We start from the raw sequence: 15,836 nt of genomic DNA, 5'->3' as shown, positions 1-15,836 counted from the left end.
CTTGACAGTTTTATATGTCCTTATATGCATTTGAACAATGTTTTTATTCCAGTCTAGTCTCTTCCGAATTGAGCAGCAATTTTATAATTGTAAACTTTACATGAACAGTCACGGAAAATTAAAAAAGAAAAAACGAAGAAAAAGTTAAAAACAAAAACTTGACTTAGTACGTATTGGCGGTCAGGTTCAAGTTCCAGTTATGGCATTTCTAACGTGAATATTTTCATAAAAATGTTTGTATGCATGTGTAGACTTACATACAAAGCATTTACGTATCTAACAAATAATGCCGCCAGTCAATTGGTAGTTAACCCTTTTTGACATGGACCTCCTCTGCGTTTCTCCCCTGAAATGAATAAGTTTCGATATTTGTTTACATATGAATATACACGTATGATTTACATCATGTTTTCGTTTGAGTTTGCAGCATTACGTTTAATATGTTATGTCGTAGTAAAATATGCATAAATACTTAAAATAACACAGTTAAGAAAATTTGTAATAACATTTTAGCAACACGATTAAAGCGTGAATTTAGAAAGTAGCCACGCAAAAATTTGTACTTCTATGACAACGTATTAAAGAAAAATTCAATTGCTCCATTTAAATATGAGTTTGAACTTCAAATGTGGGTGCAAATTTCTAAAAGTATATACAATATATATATGTATGCACTGTTATTGCTATAAATTATTTATGCATTGCCCAATATAGCTACGTACCCACTCTAATATTTTGTGAGTTCTTCACCAATTGGATAAGCAAATAACGACGTGTTTCTAAACCACACTATGTTAATCCTCAACTGGCTATGGTTGGTTGGTATTTCGATTGCTTCTTTTGTTTTATGTTGTTGTTTTTTTTTATCGTAAACAGCAGTCGAAAAGCAGCAGTCAGTATTGGTAAGCATTCGTAGCTTTGAGGGGTGATAGCATTGGAACAAGTGTAAAAAATTCAAATTCAAATTTGTGTTTACTTTGACTTTTGCGATTTTTATCGCCTTGGAAAACATTTTTGTGTTGTATTTTGTTTTCAAAGAATGGTGAGTGCATACATATACATATAGTCAGTATCATACAATTATAAGCACATATGTATATATGTATATTATAATGTGAAAAAAACATATGTAAATATGTGAAAAATATCACTTTGGTAAAAATATGTACAATTTAAATTATCTATTGATTGTAATGATTGATGTTTGATTCTATAACAATTATTTACGTATTTTTACGTACATCCACAAAAAAAATTTTTTTCGTTTTTTACTTTTGATACTGAATCTAGGTATTTGTATTTTTCCACTCCTACGACCACCCAGAAATTAATGCGGTTTTTATAGATGTACATATGTACATTTACAATTTAGCTTAACAGGCGCTGGTCGACGACCAGCTCATGTCCGTTTCCACGACAGTCGGGTCTACGTAACCGGAACGGACCCGGATTTATTCCGGCCAAGGACTGTCAACTCGGCAGAATTCTGCCTCTATAACAACAACAACAACCAGCTCATGTGCGACTCTAAGATCCTTCTGGCCTAAAGTAGAACGCAGAAGTTCTACTGTACTACTTGCCTTTAGCAAAGTTCATCTTATCCCAAAATAGAACTTCTTACCAGACAATGTCCAATGGGTATTGTTGCGGTATTGAAGAAGGTGACGTGGAAACATACTCCATGATTGTCGAGATTTTGCAAGACTGAGATTAAAACATCTCGGCAGACACACCCTTGACGGACCAGGAGACATAGCCGAAACTGATATTAGCTGCTTCAACAAATATGTGATTGTCTTAAAGCGCTTTGTCGATTTACGAGGATTTTATGGTCAATATATAGGATTTATAGGTACCACAACAAACCGTAGAACTTCGGTACAAATGAGATTTCTATTGGAATCGCCCTTTTAACCTAACCTAACCTATATCCTCTTGAAGGCGGTCAACAATAACGAAGTTAGAAGCATCTAAAGTGCCTATTAATTTGGAACCAAAAATATAAGCATAAACAAAATTTGTCTTTAATGTCAGATATGTATCTCTTACAAAACAAAATACATATTATTCTATCTTTATACCTATTTAATTCGAAAGCCAAATCAATGAACATTTTTCACACCGCGACCATAGATAGATAGATAGATAGATAGTGTTTGAGGTATGCACCGCGACCTATGGTCTATTGTGCCCTCCCCTAAGTCACAGCGACTCATCTAGCCCTAGCGTATTGATGAATTCCAATATACTGCTAGGCGCCAATGAGGCGATGCGATCCCTGTTTGGAAACATGGATCCCAGGGCCTTGATTCTACGTCTGCAGACAGCTGTGCAGTCCATTAGTAGGTGTAGAACGCGACCAGAAGTCGAAATTTGTTCCTCGGGAGATTGATTACGGTTTTAAACCGTCTGAGGTTATAGCCCCCCATTAGCAGCTTGGCATGGCGCATGCCTTGAAGATGTTGCCAATGTCTCTCCCTGCCTGCTCTTTCCTCTCTACGGAGCAGCTCCTTAATGGTATGTGGACCCCCCGCTACGCACGGTTCTGATCCTACCATGTTTGTAGAGGCTGCAGAGCGGGCCAACTCGTCAGCAAGTTCATTTCCTGCTATACCCCTGTGACCAGGCACCCAGATGAGGTGCACTCTGTTGAAACTTGATAGGCTGTTCAGCCGTTCTATACACTCCTGCACTAGCAGCGATTTGACCTCAAAAGCCGAGATCGCTTTAAGTGCCGCCTGACTATCGCTGAGTATGGCGATGCTCTTATTGCGGTAGTCGCGTTGGAGGTTTATTTCTACACACCGACTTATAGCATATACCTCCGCCTGGAATATGCTAGGAAAACTTCCCATGGGAATGGAGAGCTTGGTGCGTGGTCCTGCGACCCCTGCGCCAATCCCCTCCGCCATTTTCGAGCCGTCGGTGTACCACTTGATAGTACTGTTCTTTAGTAGTAAGTCCAGCGTGGAATCGTTCCAGTGGCATTGCGTCACTTACGGCCTTCATCTGCTGGGACGAGATTACCTTCCCTTTGCCAGACCCTTCTGCTGAAATTTGAAGCAAGGTCTGTTTGGCCGTCTGCTCGATCACTATATGTAGCGGTGTTAGCTCCAGCATTACTTCCAGTGCTGCAGTCGGACACGTACGCATCGCGCCCGACGCGCAGATACAGGCAAGTCGTTGCAGCCTCGATAGTCGAAGTCCTACCGAGGTCTGCCCTGCTTTGGAACCCCAGGCCACCGCTCCATAAGTTATGATCGGTCTAACAATCATGGTATACAGCCATCTGATAATCTTTGGGTTGCAGCCCCATGATTTCCCAGCAAATCGATTGCATACCATGAGCGCTTTCGTAGCTTTGGCTGCGGTTAGGTCCACATGCTGATTCCACCGTAGAGCGGAGTCCAGCGTGAGGCCCAGGTACTTTACCGTGCTGGCCATCTCCAGCTCCGTTCCACCTAGGGATAGGTTTCTGAGGCCTGGCAGCACCCTACGTCTGGTAAACGGTATGATTGTAGTTTTGGAGGGGTTGATGTTTAGGCCAACCCCACTACACCATTCCTTTGCCAGCCTTAATCCCCAACAATGTCGCAGAGGGTGTCTGCGAATTTACCCCTAGCTAATATAACAATGTCATCCGCATATCCCTGACAGCGGATTCCGTTGCTCGTTAGCAGCTCGAGAAGATCGTCTACAACTAGACTCCAAAGTAAGGGGGATAGCACTCCACCCTGTGGGCAGCCTCTTGTTGTGCCAAGGCGAATCTTCGTGTCGCCTACTGTGGTTTCGGCAATCCTGGTGCTCAGTACTGCTTCAATCCATCTGCGCACCGGCATCGCCACACCCCTTTTCTCCAGGGCCTTTGACACGCTCTCGTGTGACGTATTGTCAAAGGCACCTTCGATGTCAAGGAAGGCGCATAACAGCACCTCACCCCCGTCAAACGAACTTCGGATCTCTGATGTCAGCTGATACAGAGCAGTGTTGGTTGATCTGCCTGCTCTGTAAGCATGCTGCGTCGCGTGTAGCGGTGCAGCTTTCAGCAACTTCGATCTAATTTCGTGGTCTATGATCTTTTCCATGCTTTTCAGTAGGAAGGAAGTTAGACTTATTGGTCTGAAGGATTTTGCCAACGAGTAGTCTTTCCTTCCTACTTTGGGTATGAAGATCACCTTTGCAGTGCGCCAGGGTTCCGGGATATACGCCAGCGCCAGGCTATCCCTCATCAGCCGAACAAGGTGGGGCAGGAGGACCTGCCCCCCCTGTTGCATGAAGGCTGGAAGGATGCCATCCGAACCCGGAGACTTATATTTTTCGAAAGAGGCCACAGCCCACCTAATGGAGTCCGCCGTGAAGAGCTGTTTTGCGGCTGTCCAATCTAGGCGAGTTGGCTTTCGTTCGACTCCTGGTCGAATTAGGTCCTCTCGAATTGTTTCCGGGAAGTGCGCACGTAGAAGGGTCGTGGCTCTTTCTTCCGCGCTGGACGTATAGGTCCCATCCGGTCTTTTAATTGCTATAACTGTGCCGGTCTTGCCCCTAGCCAGAGCCTTATGCAGCCTTGCAGCCTCTGGCGTTGAGGAGACACTTTCACAGAAATTTCTGAAGCTCTTCTGTTTTGCTGACCTGATCTCCTTATTGTAAGCAGTTAGGCCGCACCTATAGTTCTCCCAGTTCCCGGTACGCTTAGCCCTGTTAAATAGCTTGCGTACCGTTTTTCTTAGGTCTGAGAGCCTTCTTGACCACCAGGGACAGCTGAGGTTCTTGGTGGTCGTCTTTAGGGGGCAGCTACTGTTGTATGCTTCTATAATGGACTGATTTAGCGCAGACAATCTGCTCTCCAGTCCAGAAGCAGTGGCACTGCCGTCAAGCTGCCCCCTCCTATTGAGGTTTATTTCAAGCGTATCCTTGAAGGTGGCCCAGTCTGTGTTTTTGGGGATACGCCTGGGAGGGGGTTGCCTAACCTCTACCCCTAGTGCGAACCTTATGATGCGGTGATCCGACATGGAGGGTTCCGATGACACTCTCCACTGCCCGATCAGCCCTGTCATGAGCTCGTTACCAAGGGTGATGTCAAGCACCTCCCTTCTTACGCTGGTTATAAAGGTGGGTTCGCACCCCACGTTTACAATACTTAGATTACTACCTACTATAAATTCAAGTAAAGACTCACCCCGTGCATTGCAGTCCGTGCTGCCCCATTCGGTGTGATGGGCGTTGGCATCACATCCCATAACAAGGGGCAGGTTGTTCCTCCTGCAGTATTCCACGAGGCTCCCGACGGCCTCTGGGGGTGCTGTCATCGTGTCTCCCGGAAAGTAGGCCGCTGCCAGGACGAAGTCTGCTCCTTCGTTACCTTTTGCCTGCACAGCGACCAGGTCTTGTGTTAGGAACTCTGAAATACAGAAGTAATCAATATCGTTCCTAATTACTATACAGGTTCTGGGTCTCTCGCTTGAGAGATCCCAGATTACCTTGCTATTCACCATTTTGAGGCCCCTGACCTCTCCTTTGTAGATCCATGGCTCCTGGATCAGTAGAATGCCCAGACCGTCCGCTGTGAACCTGCTCGCAATGACGGCCGACGCCGCGTGATGCAGGTTCACCTGGGCAATTTCAATATGTGGACCCATTAGAGGATCGGTTCCGTGAGGAGCTCCTCATCTTCACCGTCCTCCGCGTTTCCACCCGATAGGTCCCTGAGTCCCTCGAGAAGCTCTTGCGTGGAGGGTAGCGCCCCCCCTTGTTCGTCAGCCTTCTCCGTAGGGACCTTCACCGTGGTTTCGGCAGTTGCCGCCTGCTCCGCCGTGCTGATGCCGGGATGACCATGCGCGACCATGCAGTCTACTAATCCAAAAATAGTCCGGTTTCATATCCAGTCAAGGAATGTCTTCTCAATATTTTTTGCCACTGAATATTGTTATTTATCGTCGTTGAAATCATATATATGAAATCCCAATAAATTGGATCAAAATAATTGTTGTAAGCACGACAAAGGTTTGCCGTTTAATCGAAAATATTGCTAACAGAGAAATTCTAAGGACATATGTTATGTTAAGGTGATAAAATAGTTTGTAAGACACATCGAAATTGGAAATTCTTTAGATTCATTACCCATCCAATTGGCACTTCGGGTATTCCCAATTTTTTGGCATGGCATGGGCTCCTTTTATAGAAAAGTTATAATAAATATACAATATTTGCGGGATAGAAAAGCGGTAAAACGCCTGCAGTTTTAAAACTATATTTTTTTGTTAATATGTTTTGTATAATTGTATTTCGTTGTTCAACAATGTATGAATGAGAAAAGTAAAAATAAATATTTATAAATGTACATACCCATATACATGCTTACGAATGCGCGCTATATAAGGTAAAATACTTCAGAATTATATTGTATACAACAGTCATATACATACATATGTATGTATCAATAATTATAACTGTAGTATTAATAATATTCGAATACGAAAGTCACGAAACAATATTTCGTTACAGTTTAAGTTCGACTGCCTACTTCATATAAATAATGCATATATACATATATAAATATATACATAATTACACCAAGATGTATGTACATACATAAAAATGCAAAGTTCTCTTTGAGAACTTGCGCTTAACGCGTACATAAATAAGGGAGGGGGGCTTCTACAGAAGGGGATTGATTGTTTTGAAAACTGTTGTTTGAAGCGTGAACTTGGCGACTCATGAGATCTCGATTCCGAATGCATTTATATTCGGAGCTTAGCTTTTTCTCGCGCTCAAGCACGATCGCTCTGTCGATAGCAGTGGCGCGAATACTCCAAATTCATACTCGTATTAACAATTGACAGCTTGTTCATATAAAAAAATGTAAAGTTACATGCATGCACTCTCTTTTGGGTTACAAATTTTGCCAGCAAATGTTTGTACACAGTCACATATACATATGTACGAGTATGTACGTATAAATGTGTTGTGCATGCAAAACTTTGTAAATATTGGAATAAGTACAGGTATCTTTGGTAATTATTTTTGTTTGTATCTTCTCTGTGTTTTTTGCAATATTCGTGCGCGTGCATATACGACGACATACCGGCTGCTCGCAGTACACCGTCAGTCAGCAGATAACAAACAAGACAGTCGAACGTTCGCAGCCGAGTGGATACGGAACAATTTGTGGTTTAAATCAGTTTTATGGATTTGCTTTGTGCTTTTTTGTTCAATCATGTATTTTCGGATTTGAACTTTACGCAGTGAAAAAAAGCAAGTATTGCATCTGAATAAATGCAGTAATTTGTGGATTTTTTGTTTTTGTAATATACTAACTAACAGCAGGCGAACGCGCGCTGCTTATAGCGTTATAGCATTCAGTGCAAAACTACGCTATTAAAGCACGCTCTAAGCTGCTGTTAGCAGGAGAAACAAACCAAATCACACGCAACACAAGTCAAAGCGCGGCGAACGACCTACGGCATTAAGGTCAACTGGTCGCCAAGTGTACAGAGTCAGTGTCAGTCTATTTGTCATTTTGCAAAATTTCATTCTATTGCAACTTTTTAATTGTGTTTTCAAGTACTACCAAAAATTTACCATATACCATACATACATACTTATGTATATATATATAATTTTTTATGTATATATTTGATTTGCGTTTTTCTTTATCTTTACAGGTAGAAGTTGTCATCTCGTTCCATTAAATTAGCATTCTATTCAAATATTTATTGTTATCAATATTTGTCTGTTGAATTTGTTGTTGTCGTTGTTGTTTGCAAAAATAACACACAACTCACAAGCAAACACCCACACTGCACTTGAACTGACACCCTAGCGGCAGCATACGGCACACCATGCAACGTAAACTGTTGCTCTATGCGCTGCTCTTCTTGGCGGTGACGTCACAAAAATGTCATGTAGTGGAAAGTGGCGGCCCGCCCAGCGATACCATGGGCACAATAGCCGCCAATCGCTATAATGCCGAGCAGCAGCAGCATCAACACCAACAGCATCATCTGCACACAGCGGCACATCATCAAGGCGGTACTGGCGGTGGCGGCGGCGGTGGCAGTAACAGCGTTGTGCCGGCGCCCGCAGCGCCAACAGCCGCCCCACACGCTTTATACCATCCATCGCCATCGGGAAGTGGCCACATGGAGCATCGCAATTCATATAATCTGTTAAGCGAAGCAATGTCGCAGGCTGTCAGCAATGAATTCAGTAAGTACATAAAAACATATGTATTGTATGTACATGCATATGCAAATGTAAATGTCGGAAGTGAATGACGAATTTGTTGATCGGCTTGATCTTATTTACTAAGAAACACAATCTTTTTGCATACACACTCACACATGAGTGCATGTGCTGTACTTAGTAACTAATGCAAAAGTGAAAAAAGAAATTTGTGAATGCAACTCTGTACGTATTTAAATGTTTTTTTATTTATGATTTTGTTTTAATTTCCTCTTAAAGTTATTTTTAAAACGGCAACATGCCTTCACAAAGTGCTTCAAATTTTGACAGGACTATATTTTATTACTTACATCGATTAATTATTTCCCAGAAAAACATTATAAACATGATAATCCAGTGAATGTGATGCTCACAAAAATTATTTCGTTAAAGATTAATTACATGCATTTGTAAAAACAAGAAGAAAAAAGAAAAAGTAAATCCAATAATATCTTGCCTTGATTCATGAAACTGATTTAAATATAAATATAACCTCTAAGGTGCGAAATGCATAAGCCAAACGGTTTTACCGAGAAATTGCTGCGATTGACGCAACAGTTTAGTTCTTTTAATTTTTGTTTTGAGTTGCGCCCTTTTCTTACTGCCTGGTTTTCTGACATGCCAGCTGTGCGTGATATATAAGAATCTTCCCCGATCAAATGGCATGCTAAAATGTGACTGAAACCTTCGAAAAAATTTTTGCTTGCTATAAATTTGATATAAAGATAATGCAGTCTCGGACTTTCGTATCAAATATGAAAACTACTGGGAATAAAAGTGGAAGTTCATCCGGCATAAAAAAATTAAAGATAAAGTGTTAGAAAAAACTCGTTAGAAGCAATTTATGGATGTTCAAAGCTACTCTTTTGAAAAGTGCAAATGAATTTTAATGAAATGTGTCCCAACCTCTTTTTGCAAAAACACTTATAAAAAAAATCTGACTTCAATAAAAGCATAAACAAATGTTCACACCCATCGCACAATGCATCATTTATTTGAGATAACACGCTTTACTGTCAATTAGTTACCAAATTATGTTTCGATAAAAATAGCAATCATTAAGAGTAATAAAAATATATAATTTTGATAACCGTTGAGGCTAGGCTTTTTTTTATATTAAAGGCGTGGTTGCAATAAGTTTTTTTTTGTTGTTGTTATTGTAGCGGCAGAATTCTGCCGAGTTGACAGTCCTTGGCCGGAATAAACCCGGGTCCGTTCGGGTCGGGTGACAAGCGAGGAATGTAGACAAAAAGGACATTATTATAATATAAATTTTTTTTTGGTTTGTTAAAAAGCTGCTATATAAAAATATATTCACTTTTGAAACAAAGAACCTACTTTCTATTACCGTTAGTTTGCGCAAAAACACATCGACTACTGTTAATTAGCGCTGCTACACACCCATACGCACCCCTACAACCATAAATTTCACCAATGGAAATTAATTCTGCTTAACCACAGGTGACTCCCGCACTTCTCTTATTTGCTTATCTGGAACAATTTAAATTAACCAAATTCTTATTTACGATTTGCTTACGCACTTGTCGACAAATAAAAGGAGCAAGCAAATACAAAAAATAATAATAATACACATATGCACGAAATATCACAATGAAGCGATTTATTTTTTATTATTTGCTTAAGATGCGCGCAAGAATGTAAAATTCCAACAGTGTCTTGTGTTTTCTGCCAACTGGCTGCCAAATGGCACTATCTCAATTATTTGCCTTCGCCAGGCTTTGATACAATAAATATTTATCTCTCTGCATTTAATTATTATTATGTATGTATTAACACACGCACACGTGTGATTGGTTTTAATTATGTATATGTGTGTGTGTGTTTGCAAGTTATTGGTCTTGTGTAAAAATATCCCAGTTGGAATGAACATGTCACACTATAATTGTATTAATATTTTTCCTTTTTTGTATTTTTATCCACACAAAATAACACAGGTTCACTGGGCAGTGGTTCAGCGGATGGTGCTTGTCATGCAGACGATTTGGATTGTTATAGTGGAAATGTGCAAGATCGTTTGGGTATGGAGGCTATACGTACGCTGCATCGCCAGCTCGATGATGACGACAATGGCAATATCGATTTGAGCGAATCGGACGACGTAAGTAAAAAAACAAAAAAGAAAAAAGCAGAAAAAACTCTTTTATTATTACACTATGGTTAGTGGTAATAAGTTCTGTAACTAATTGACTTAACTTCTGTGCTGTATTGTACTCATAACAATGACGTTGGTTTTTTTAGTTTTTACGCGAAGAACTCAAATATGACTCCGGCTATGAGAAACGTCAGAAAGCGTTCCATTTTAACGATGACATGCACATTTCGGTGAAGGAGCTGTGGGAGGCATGGCTACGTTCGGAGGTTGGCTATTCGTTTAGCGAAAAGTTATTTTACAATAATTCTAATTATACTGTTACTATTTTGTATATTTTTCAGGTGCATAACTGGACCATGGAGCAAACTTCAGACTGGTTGGCACAATCAGTGCAATTACCACAATATGTCGAACTATTTCGTTTGCATAAAGTGACCGGTGCTACATTGCCAAGGTAAGGCATTTGAATTTTGTTTACGAGTTTTTAAGTACATATGTTAGAAGCAAAAAAAATATAAACAAAATTGCACTCAAAGAAAATATACTAAAATTTGTAGCTAATAAAAATAAAAATGCCCAATTTGCACACACTTACATAGCTAAAGCTTTTGACAATAAAAAATCAAAATCAAAAAATCTGTCTGCCTCCAAAAAGCGATTCACGACCTGGTTAAATTTTCTTGGTGTACTCAGTTTTTTTCCAGTACTTCAAAACTATTGTTTGGACAGTTTATTTAATAAAAAAAAAATAATAATAATAAAAATATATACATTGCTCATTTTCCAACAATATTGCTATGCATATCAAGTAAAGGCAGGGAGATTACATTATTAATAAAAAAAATTATATATATATAAGTACGTACATATGTATATGCATGCATATAACAACATATTCATATTGTTTGAACGTAGAAAAAATTCGTTAGCAACAGCTCAGTTGAATTAATTATATATTAACATAAATATATATATAAATAATGGATTCTATGAGACGACTTTTTATGTTGGAAATATTCTGGGAGGTTTGCCATTGCCTACTTAAGATGGAAAGTAATCGCAAGGGCCAAAAAACTACTTTCTCGAGATTTATTTCTGAAAATTGATGAAAAATATTTTTTTTCTTTTTATCCATTGTCTATCTAGAGTAGTTTTGTATGCCTTTAAATTAAAAGCTGCATAAAGAAATCGGTTTACTACTTTTTCCACAATGTCTTACTCCAATTTGGAAAATGTAGCTTAGGGAAAACGAGGTTTAAAGTTCGTGGTTTAAGGTCGGCCGGCTCGGCGCCAACCACTTTCAAGTGGTTCCACAATTTTTAAGATCTGCTTTTTAAATTTTGCAATAGTTTTCTTAGAGCATACACCTATTGATTAAGACAATCAATTAAAATAAAATCGATTTTTTTAATGTTTTCTGGTACTTCCCGATTAAGGGCGGTTGTCATTAAAAATACTCTTTCTTTAGTTTCAAATTTTGCTCGATCTGGAGAAACAATCATCTCTCTAGTAGTCACGCACACAACCCACTCGCCTACTGCTTTAAAAAATAATTTATTTTGATAAATAATCTTGCGTTATCGGGCATTAAACAATAAAACTTGACTGCTCAACATAAAATTTTACTGAATTACATTTTATCTTACGAAATTGTTATAAATTTGCGATAGTTCGTACTATTATGACGTGTCCGAAAAAATCTAACACATTCGTACTTTATTACAAATTCAATTTAATTTTGCCCGCAGCATAAAACGAGATTACGATTCTAATAATCTTAATATTTTTTGAATACATATGTTTCTCTGTTTATATAAATGCTATTTATATGTTAAAATATGCTGATTAGAAGTCCTCAGTTTTTATAAAGCGTTTATCAGCAAAAAGATGACATAATTTATAGTGGAGATTTTTGTTGTTTTTAGAAATTTAAATGAGTCAACAGTTTTTATTGAGTATAACTTCTTTGATTTGAGTATATTGACTATGTCTTTGTCTTCTTTTTCTTTTTTGAATTGTATTAGTACATAATATACATACGTATTTTAAATCTGCGCAACTACGAAACTCCATTAAATTATTACATATTTGAAAATAATTGTCATGTTAACTATCGGCGCGTGACAACGCCAAGTAAATTTTGCGCTTATCTGTTTCATAATCAACTGAAATCGCTAATAAAGGTTTGCGCTTAATTTGATCTACCGGAAAATTTCTTGAGGCTAATTTGAGACGATTTCATATTTCAATTGTTAACTTTAACGTGTAATAAAATAATTTAATGTATTTTACAAAAATACACACACCTAGTGTGATAATCTAAAAAAGGATATAGGGAAAATTTTAATATTTTTGGGGTTATACGCGATCTCCGACCGCGCTAAAACACGTCCTCCACTGCAGCAGCGAGTATGACCATTTCCGTGAATGAGACCTAAAACAAATTCTCTACTCGAAGATATTGTACGTACATATTTTACCCAACAATTTGGTCATTTTGGGCCTGCCAAAATTCGATTTTTCATCAGATTAAAAAACTAGCAGACCATCTGATTTCGATCTAAAAAATTAAACTTTTAATTCCGATTTTCTGAGTTTTAGTTCTGATTTTTAGATTAAAAATTAAATTTTCAATTATCAATCAAAATTTTTTATTTAAAAAATATGTAACCTTGGTAAAGCGTTTATCGAAACGTAAAATTGGAATATATTTTCTTTCAGTATTCTAAATGTTTTTTATAAGGTTTCCGAATTCATAAATAATAAGTGTTAACATTTCACAACTGTCAAGCTATCAACTGCTATGTAAATTAGTTTTTCAGACTTTTCAGTGCTTGCCATTATGATAATAATAATTAATTATCTAATAAAAAAAAAAAAATTATTTGCGCCATACGATTACTTAATAACTTTAAAATTAAAACAATAAAAGTCATTATTTAGAAAACGTTATGGCCCCTAGAACTATAGAATAATGTTAGAAAATATATAGAGTGTAGATTATAACTTTTTTCCAACTTTCAAATTAAATGTGTATACTCAAAAAAATAAAAAAATATTAAATTACTTAAAACCAGCCACTCAATAGGGGAGTGATTGTCGGGTGTTCCACAATTGAAACGCCACAAATATAACGGCAATAATAAAAGGCACCAAATTGGCGTAGAATAATAAAGGTAAGCAACGATGAGGCAATGATTTTTCACTAATAACAATAAAAAAGCGGCAATTATATAGCGGTGAGACTTTTTTGTAAGCTACGCTTTTGTATTTTGTGTACGTACATATGTATGTACAACTTTTTGACAATGGAGTAGTAGTATTAGTTGGAACATGCAATTAAACCAACAACAACCGAGGCATGCACAGTGAAAAAGTAGGCGACCACTTAATAGGTTATTGTGCGAAACCAAATAGATTTTTATTTAAAAATACATATATACAAACCGTCATATGTGCATATGTATTTACGAATATCTAAGTGGATAGCATGCTGAATCATTGGAATTATTTTTGTGTGAAGTTAATAAACTTACAGTTAACGTTTTTGCAGTTTATGTAGAATTATTTGCAAAGCGGCAGTGAGAGAAAAACAACAAAAACGGAAAATAAAAACAAAAATAGAAATAGAAAATTAAAAAAGCTTTACTATTCGTTGGTTTGGCCTTCAAATATTGCTCATCTCACTTAAAAAAAAAATAATAATTCTTCTATAAACTTCTCGCAATTTAGTGTATTCAAACATGCTGAACGTTTCGTTGCTTTCACTTTATTTACAGATTGGCAGTAAATAATATGCATTATGTGGGCAATGTGCTGGGCATAAAGGATCCCATTCATAAGCAGAAAATTGCGCTCAAGGCGATGGACGTTGTGCTATTCGGACCGCCGCGTGGTATGCCTTTACTTTGAAACATTTTTGTATCAATAACATTAACAATTTATTTATTTAACTTGTACGCCTTTGCAGAGACCGGCACACGCTGGAAAGACTACATTTTAGTAACGCTATTACTCAGTGCAATTATAGGTTGTTGGTATGCATATCAACAGAATAAGAATGCTAAAAGACATTTACGACGTATGGCTCAAGATATGGAGGGACTGCAGCGCGCCGAGCAGAGTTTACAAGAGATGCAAAAGGTGGGTAATATATTGACGTTCATAGGCATGTAAAGTGAATCGATATTTCGATTATCGTTTAAATCTCAATATTAGAGGATTAAGTTTAACTGTTTCTTCTCACAACTTTTCACCAAAATTTTGTATTTTTCTTAGTCAATAAGCCTTAATATCAGCAAATTTTTTTTTAAAACCCTTATTTTTATACTCTCGCAACATGTTGCTAGAGAGTATAATAGTTTTGTTAACCACAACCGTTAGGTTTGTATCACCTAAAACTAATCAAGTTAGATATAGGATTATATATTTATAAATGATCAGGATGAAGAGACGAGTTGAAATCCAAGTGACTGTCTGTCCGTCCGTCCGTCTGTGCAAGCTGTAACTTGAGTAAAAATTGAGATATCTTTATGAAACTTGGTACACATATTTCATGGTATCACATGTTTCTTGGTTGGTATTGCAGATGGGCATAATCGCACGACTGCCACGCCCAAAAAACGCCATTAATCAAAAACAAATAAATTACCATAACTAGGCTCCATAATAAGATACAAGACTGTTATTTGGTATACAGGATCACATTAGGGAGGGGCATCTGCAGTTAAATTTTTTTTTAAATGATGACGTGATTCCGCCTCCTTATAGGTTTAATGTGCATATCTCCTAAACCGCTAAAGCTATAATTATTTTTTAATTATAATATAATAATACTCAGATCGAGGGTACCCCGGTACCCAATTGCTAAAAGACGTCGGTAAAGTTGGTTACTAACATAAGGGTTAACCGATTTCAACCAAATTCGGTACATAACATGCTTCTCATATTATATTTCTATGCTAATCAAGCAACAATGATTGTATCGGGCTAAAACTTTGGGTGAATAATGCGTTGAACATATGCCACTTTGTGACCAAAAATTGTCTAAATCGAACTAGAACTGTTCAAGCTCTAGGTACTGAATATGTGGACCCCAGTGCCTATAGTTGACTTTTTACCAAAAATGTCAATGTGTAAAATATATAATTGAAATTCATATAATAAAATAAATAAATGAAACTCTCGATAATAGTATGCTTTTGTGTCAAAAATTGGTTGAATCGGATCGATACTTCCTTTAATATAAAATTTTGCCAACACCTGAAGTTATTTCCCGATCTTTGATCCTTGCAAGTTGCGAGAGTATAAAATGTTCGGTTAAACCCGAACTGAGAACTTCCTTACTTGTTATATTAAAGTTAGTAATTCCATAGTAGTTGATGCATACAATTAGGCACATTCATATATTGTATAATATGGGTAACTTGCCAATATTTGATCGAAATTGTATAACTAATGTGTTAATACATTAATTATTATATTTACTTAATAGCAAACCTTGTTA

The 15,836-nt window shown here is 37.6% G+C and overlaps 1 protein-coding gene and 1 long non-coding RNA gene across 11 annotated transcripts in view; one reads left to right on the top strand and one right to left on the bottom strand.

The window, feature by feature from the left end:
• Nucleotides 1-15,836, top strand: part of Stim (stromal interaction molecule) — a 38,311-nt gene that overhangs the window by 4,225 nt on the left and 18,250 nt on the right. For 7 of the 10 annotated variants that reach the window (XM_070110715.1, XM_070110714.1, XM_036371691.2 and 4 more), the window contains exons 2-7: nucleotides 7,659-8,202; nucleotides 10,173-10,336; nucleotides 10,477-10,596; nucleotides 10,672-10,784; nucleotides 14,110-14,225; nucleotides 14,301-14,473. In XM_070110715.1, coding sequence (XP_069966816.1) covers nucleotides 7,836-8,202; nucleotides 10,173-10,336; nucleotides 10,477-10,596; nucleotides 10,672-10,784; nucleotides 14,110-14,225; nucleotides 14,301-14,473 — 1,053 coding nt within the window. In that variant the 5' untranslated portion in view covers nucleotides 7,659-7,835. Of the gene's footprint in view, nucleotides 1-7,089; nucleotides 7,249-7,273; nucleotides 7,496-7,658; nucleotides 8,203-10,172; nucleotides 10,337-10,476; nucleotides 10,597-10,671; nucleotides 10,785-14,109; nucleotides 14,226-14,300; nucleotides 14,474-15,836 lie in introns of those variants that run through there. The other 3 variants (XM_070110711.1, XM_070110710.1, XM_070110712.1) reach the window with 3 other exon arrangements.
• On the bottom strand, nucleotides 9,183-10,009 carry LOC138857606 (uncharacterized). The gene is made up of 2 exons (XR_011396755.1): nucleotides 9,759-10,009; nucleotides 9,183-9,708 (listed from the first exon to the last, which is right to left on the bottom strand). It is a non-coding gene; the product is annotated as an uncharacterized lncRNA (long non-coding RNA).

The sequence above is a fragment of the Bactrocera oleae genome, chromosome 5, assembly GCF_042242935.1.
Source record: "Bactrocera oleae isolate idBacOlea1 chromosome 5, idBacOlea1, whole genome shotgun sequence".
Taxonomy (NCBI): domain Eukaryota; kingdom Metazoa; phylum Arthropoda; class Insecta; order Diptera; family Tephritidae; genus Bactrocera; species Bactrocera oleae.
Note: the sequence above shows the minus strand (reverse complement) of the source record. Positions and strands in the feature narration are given on the sequence as shown.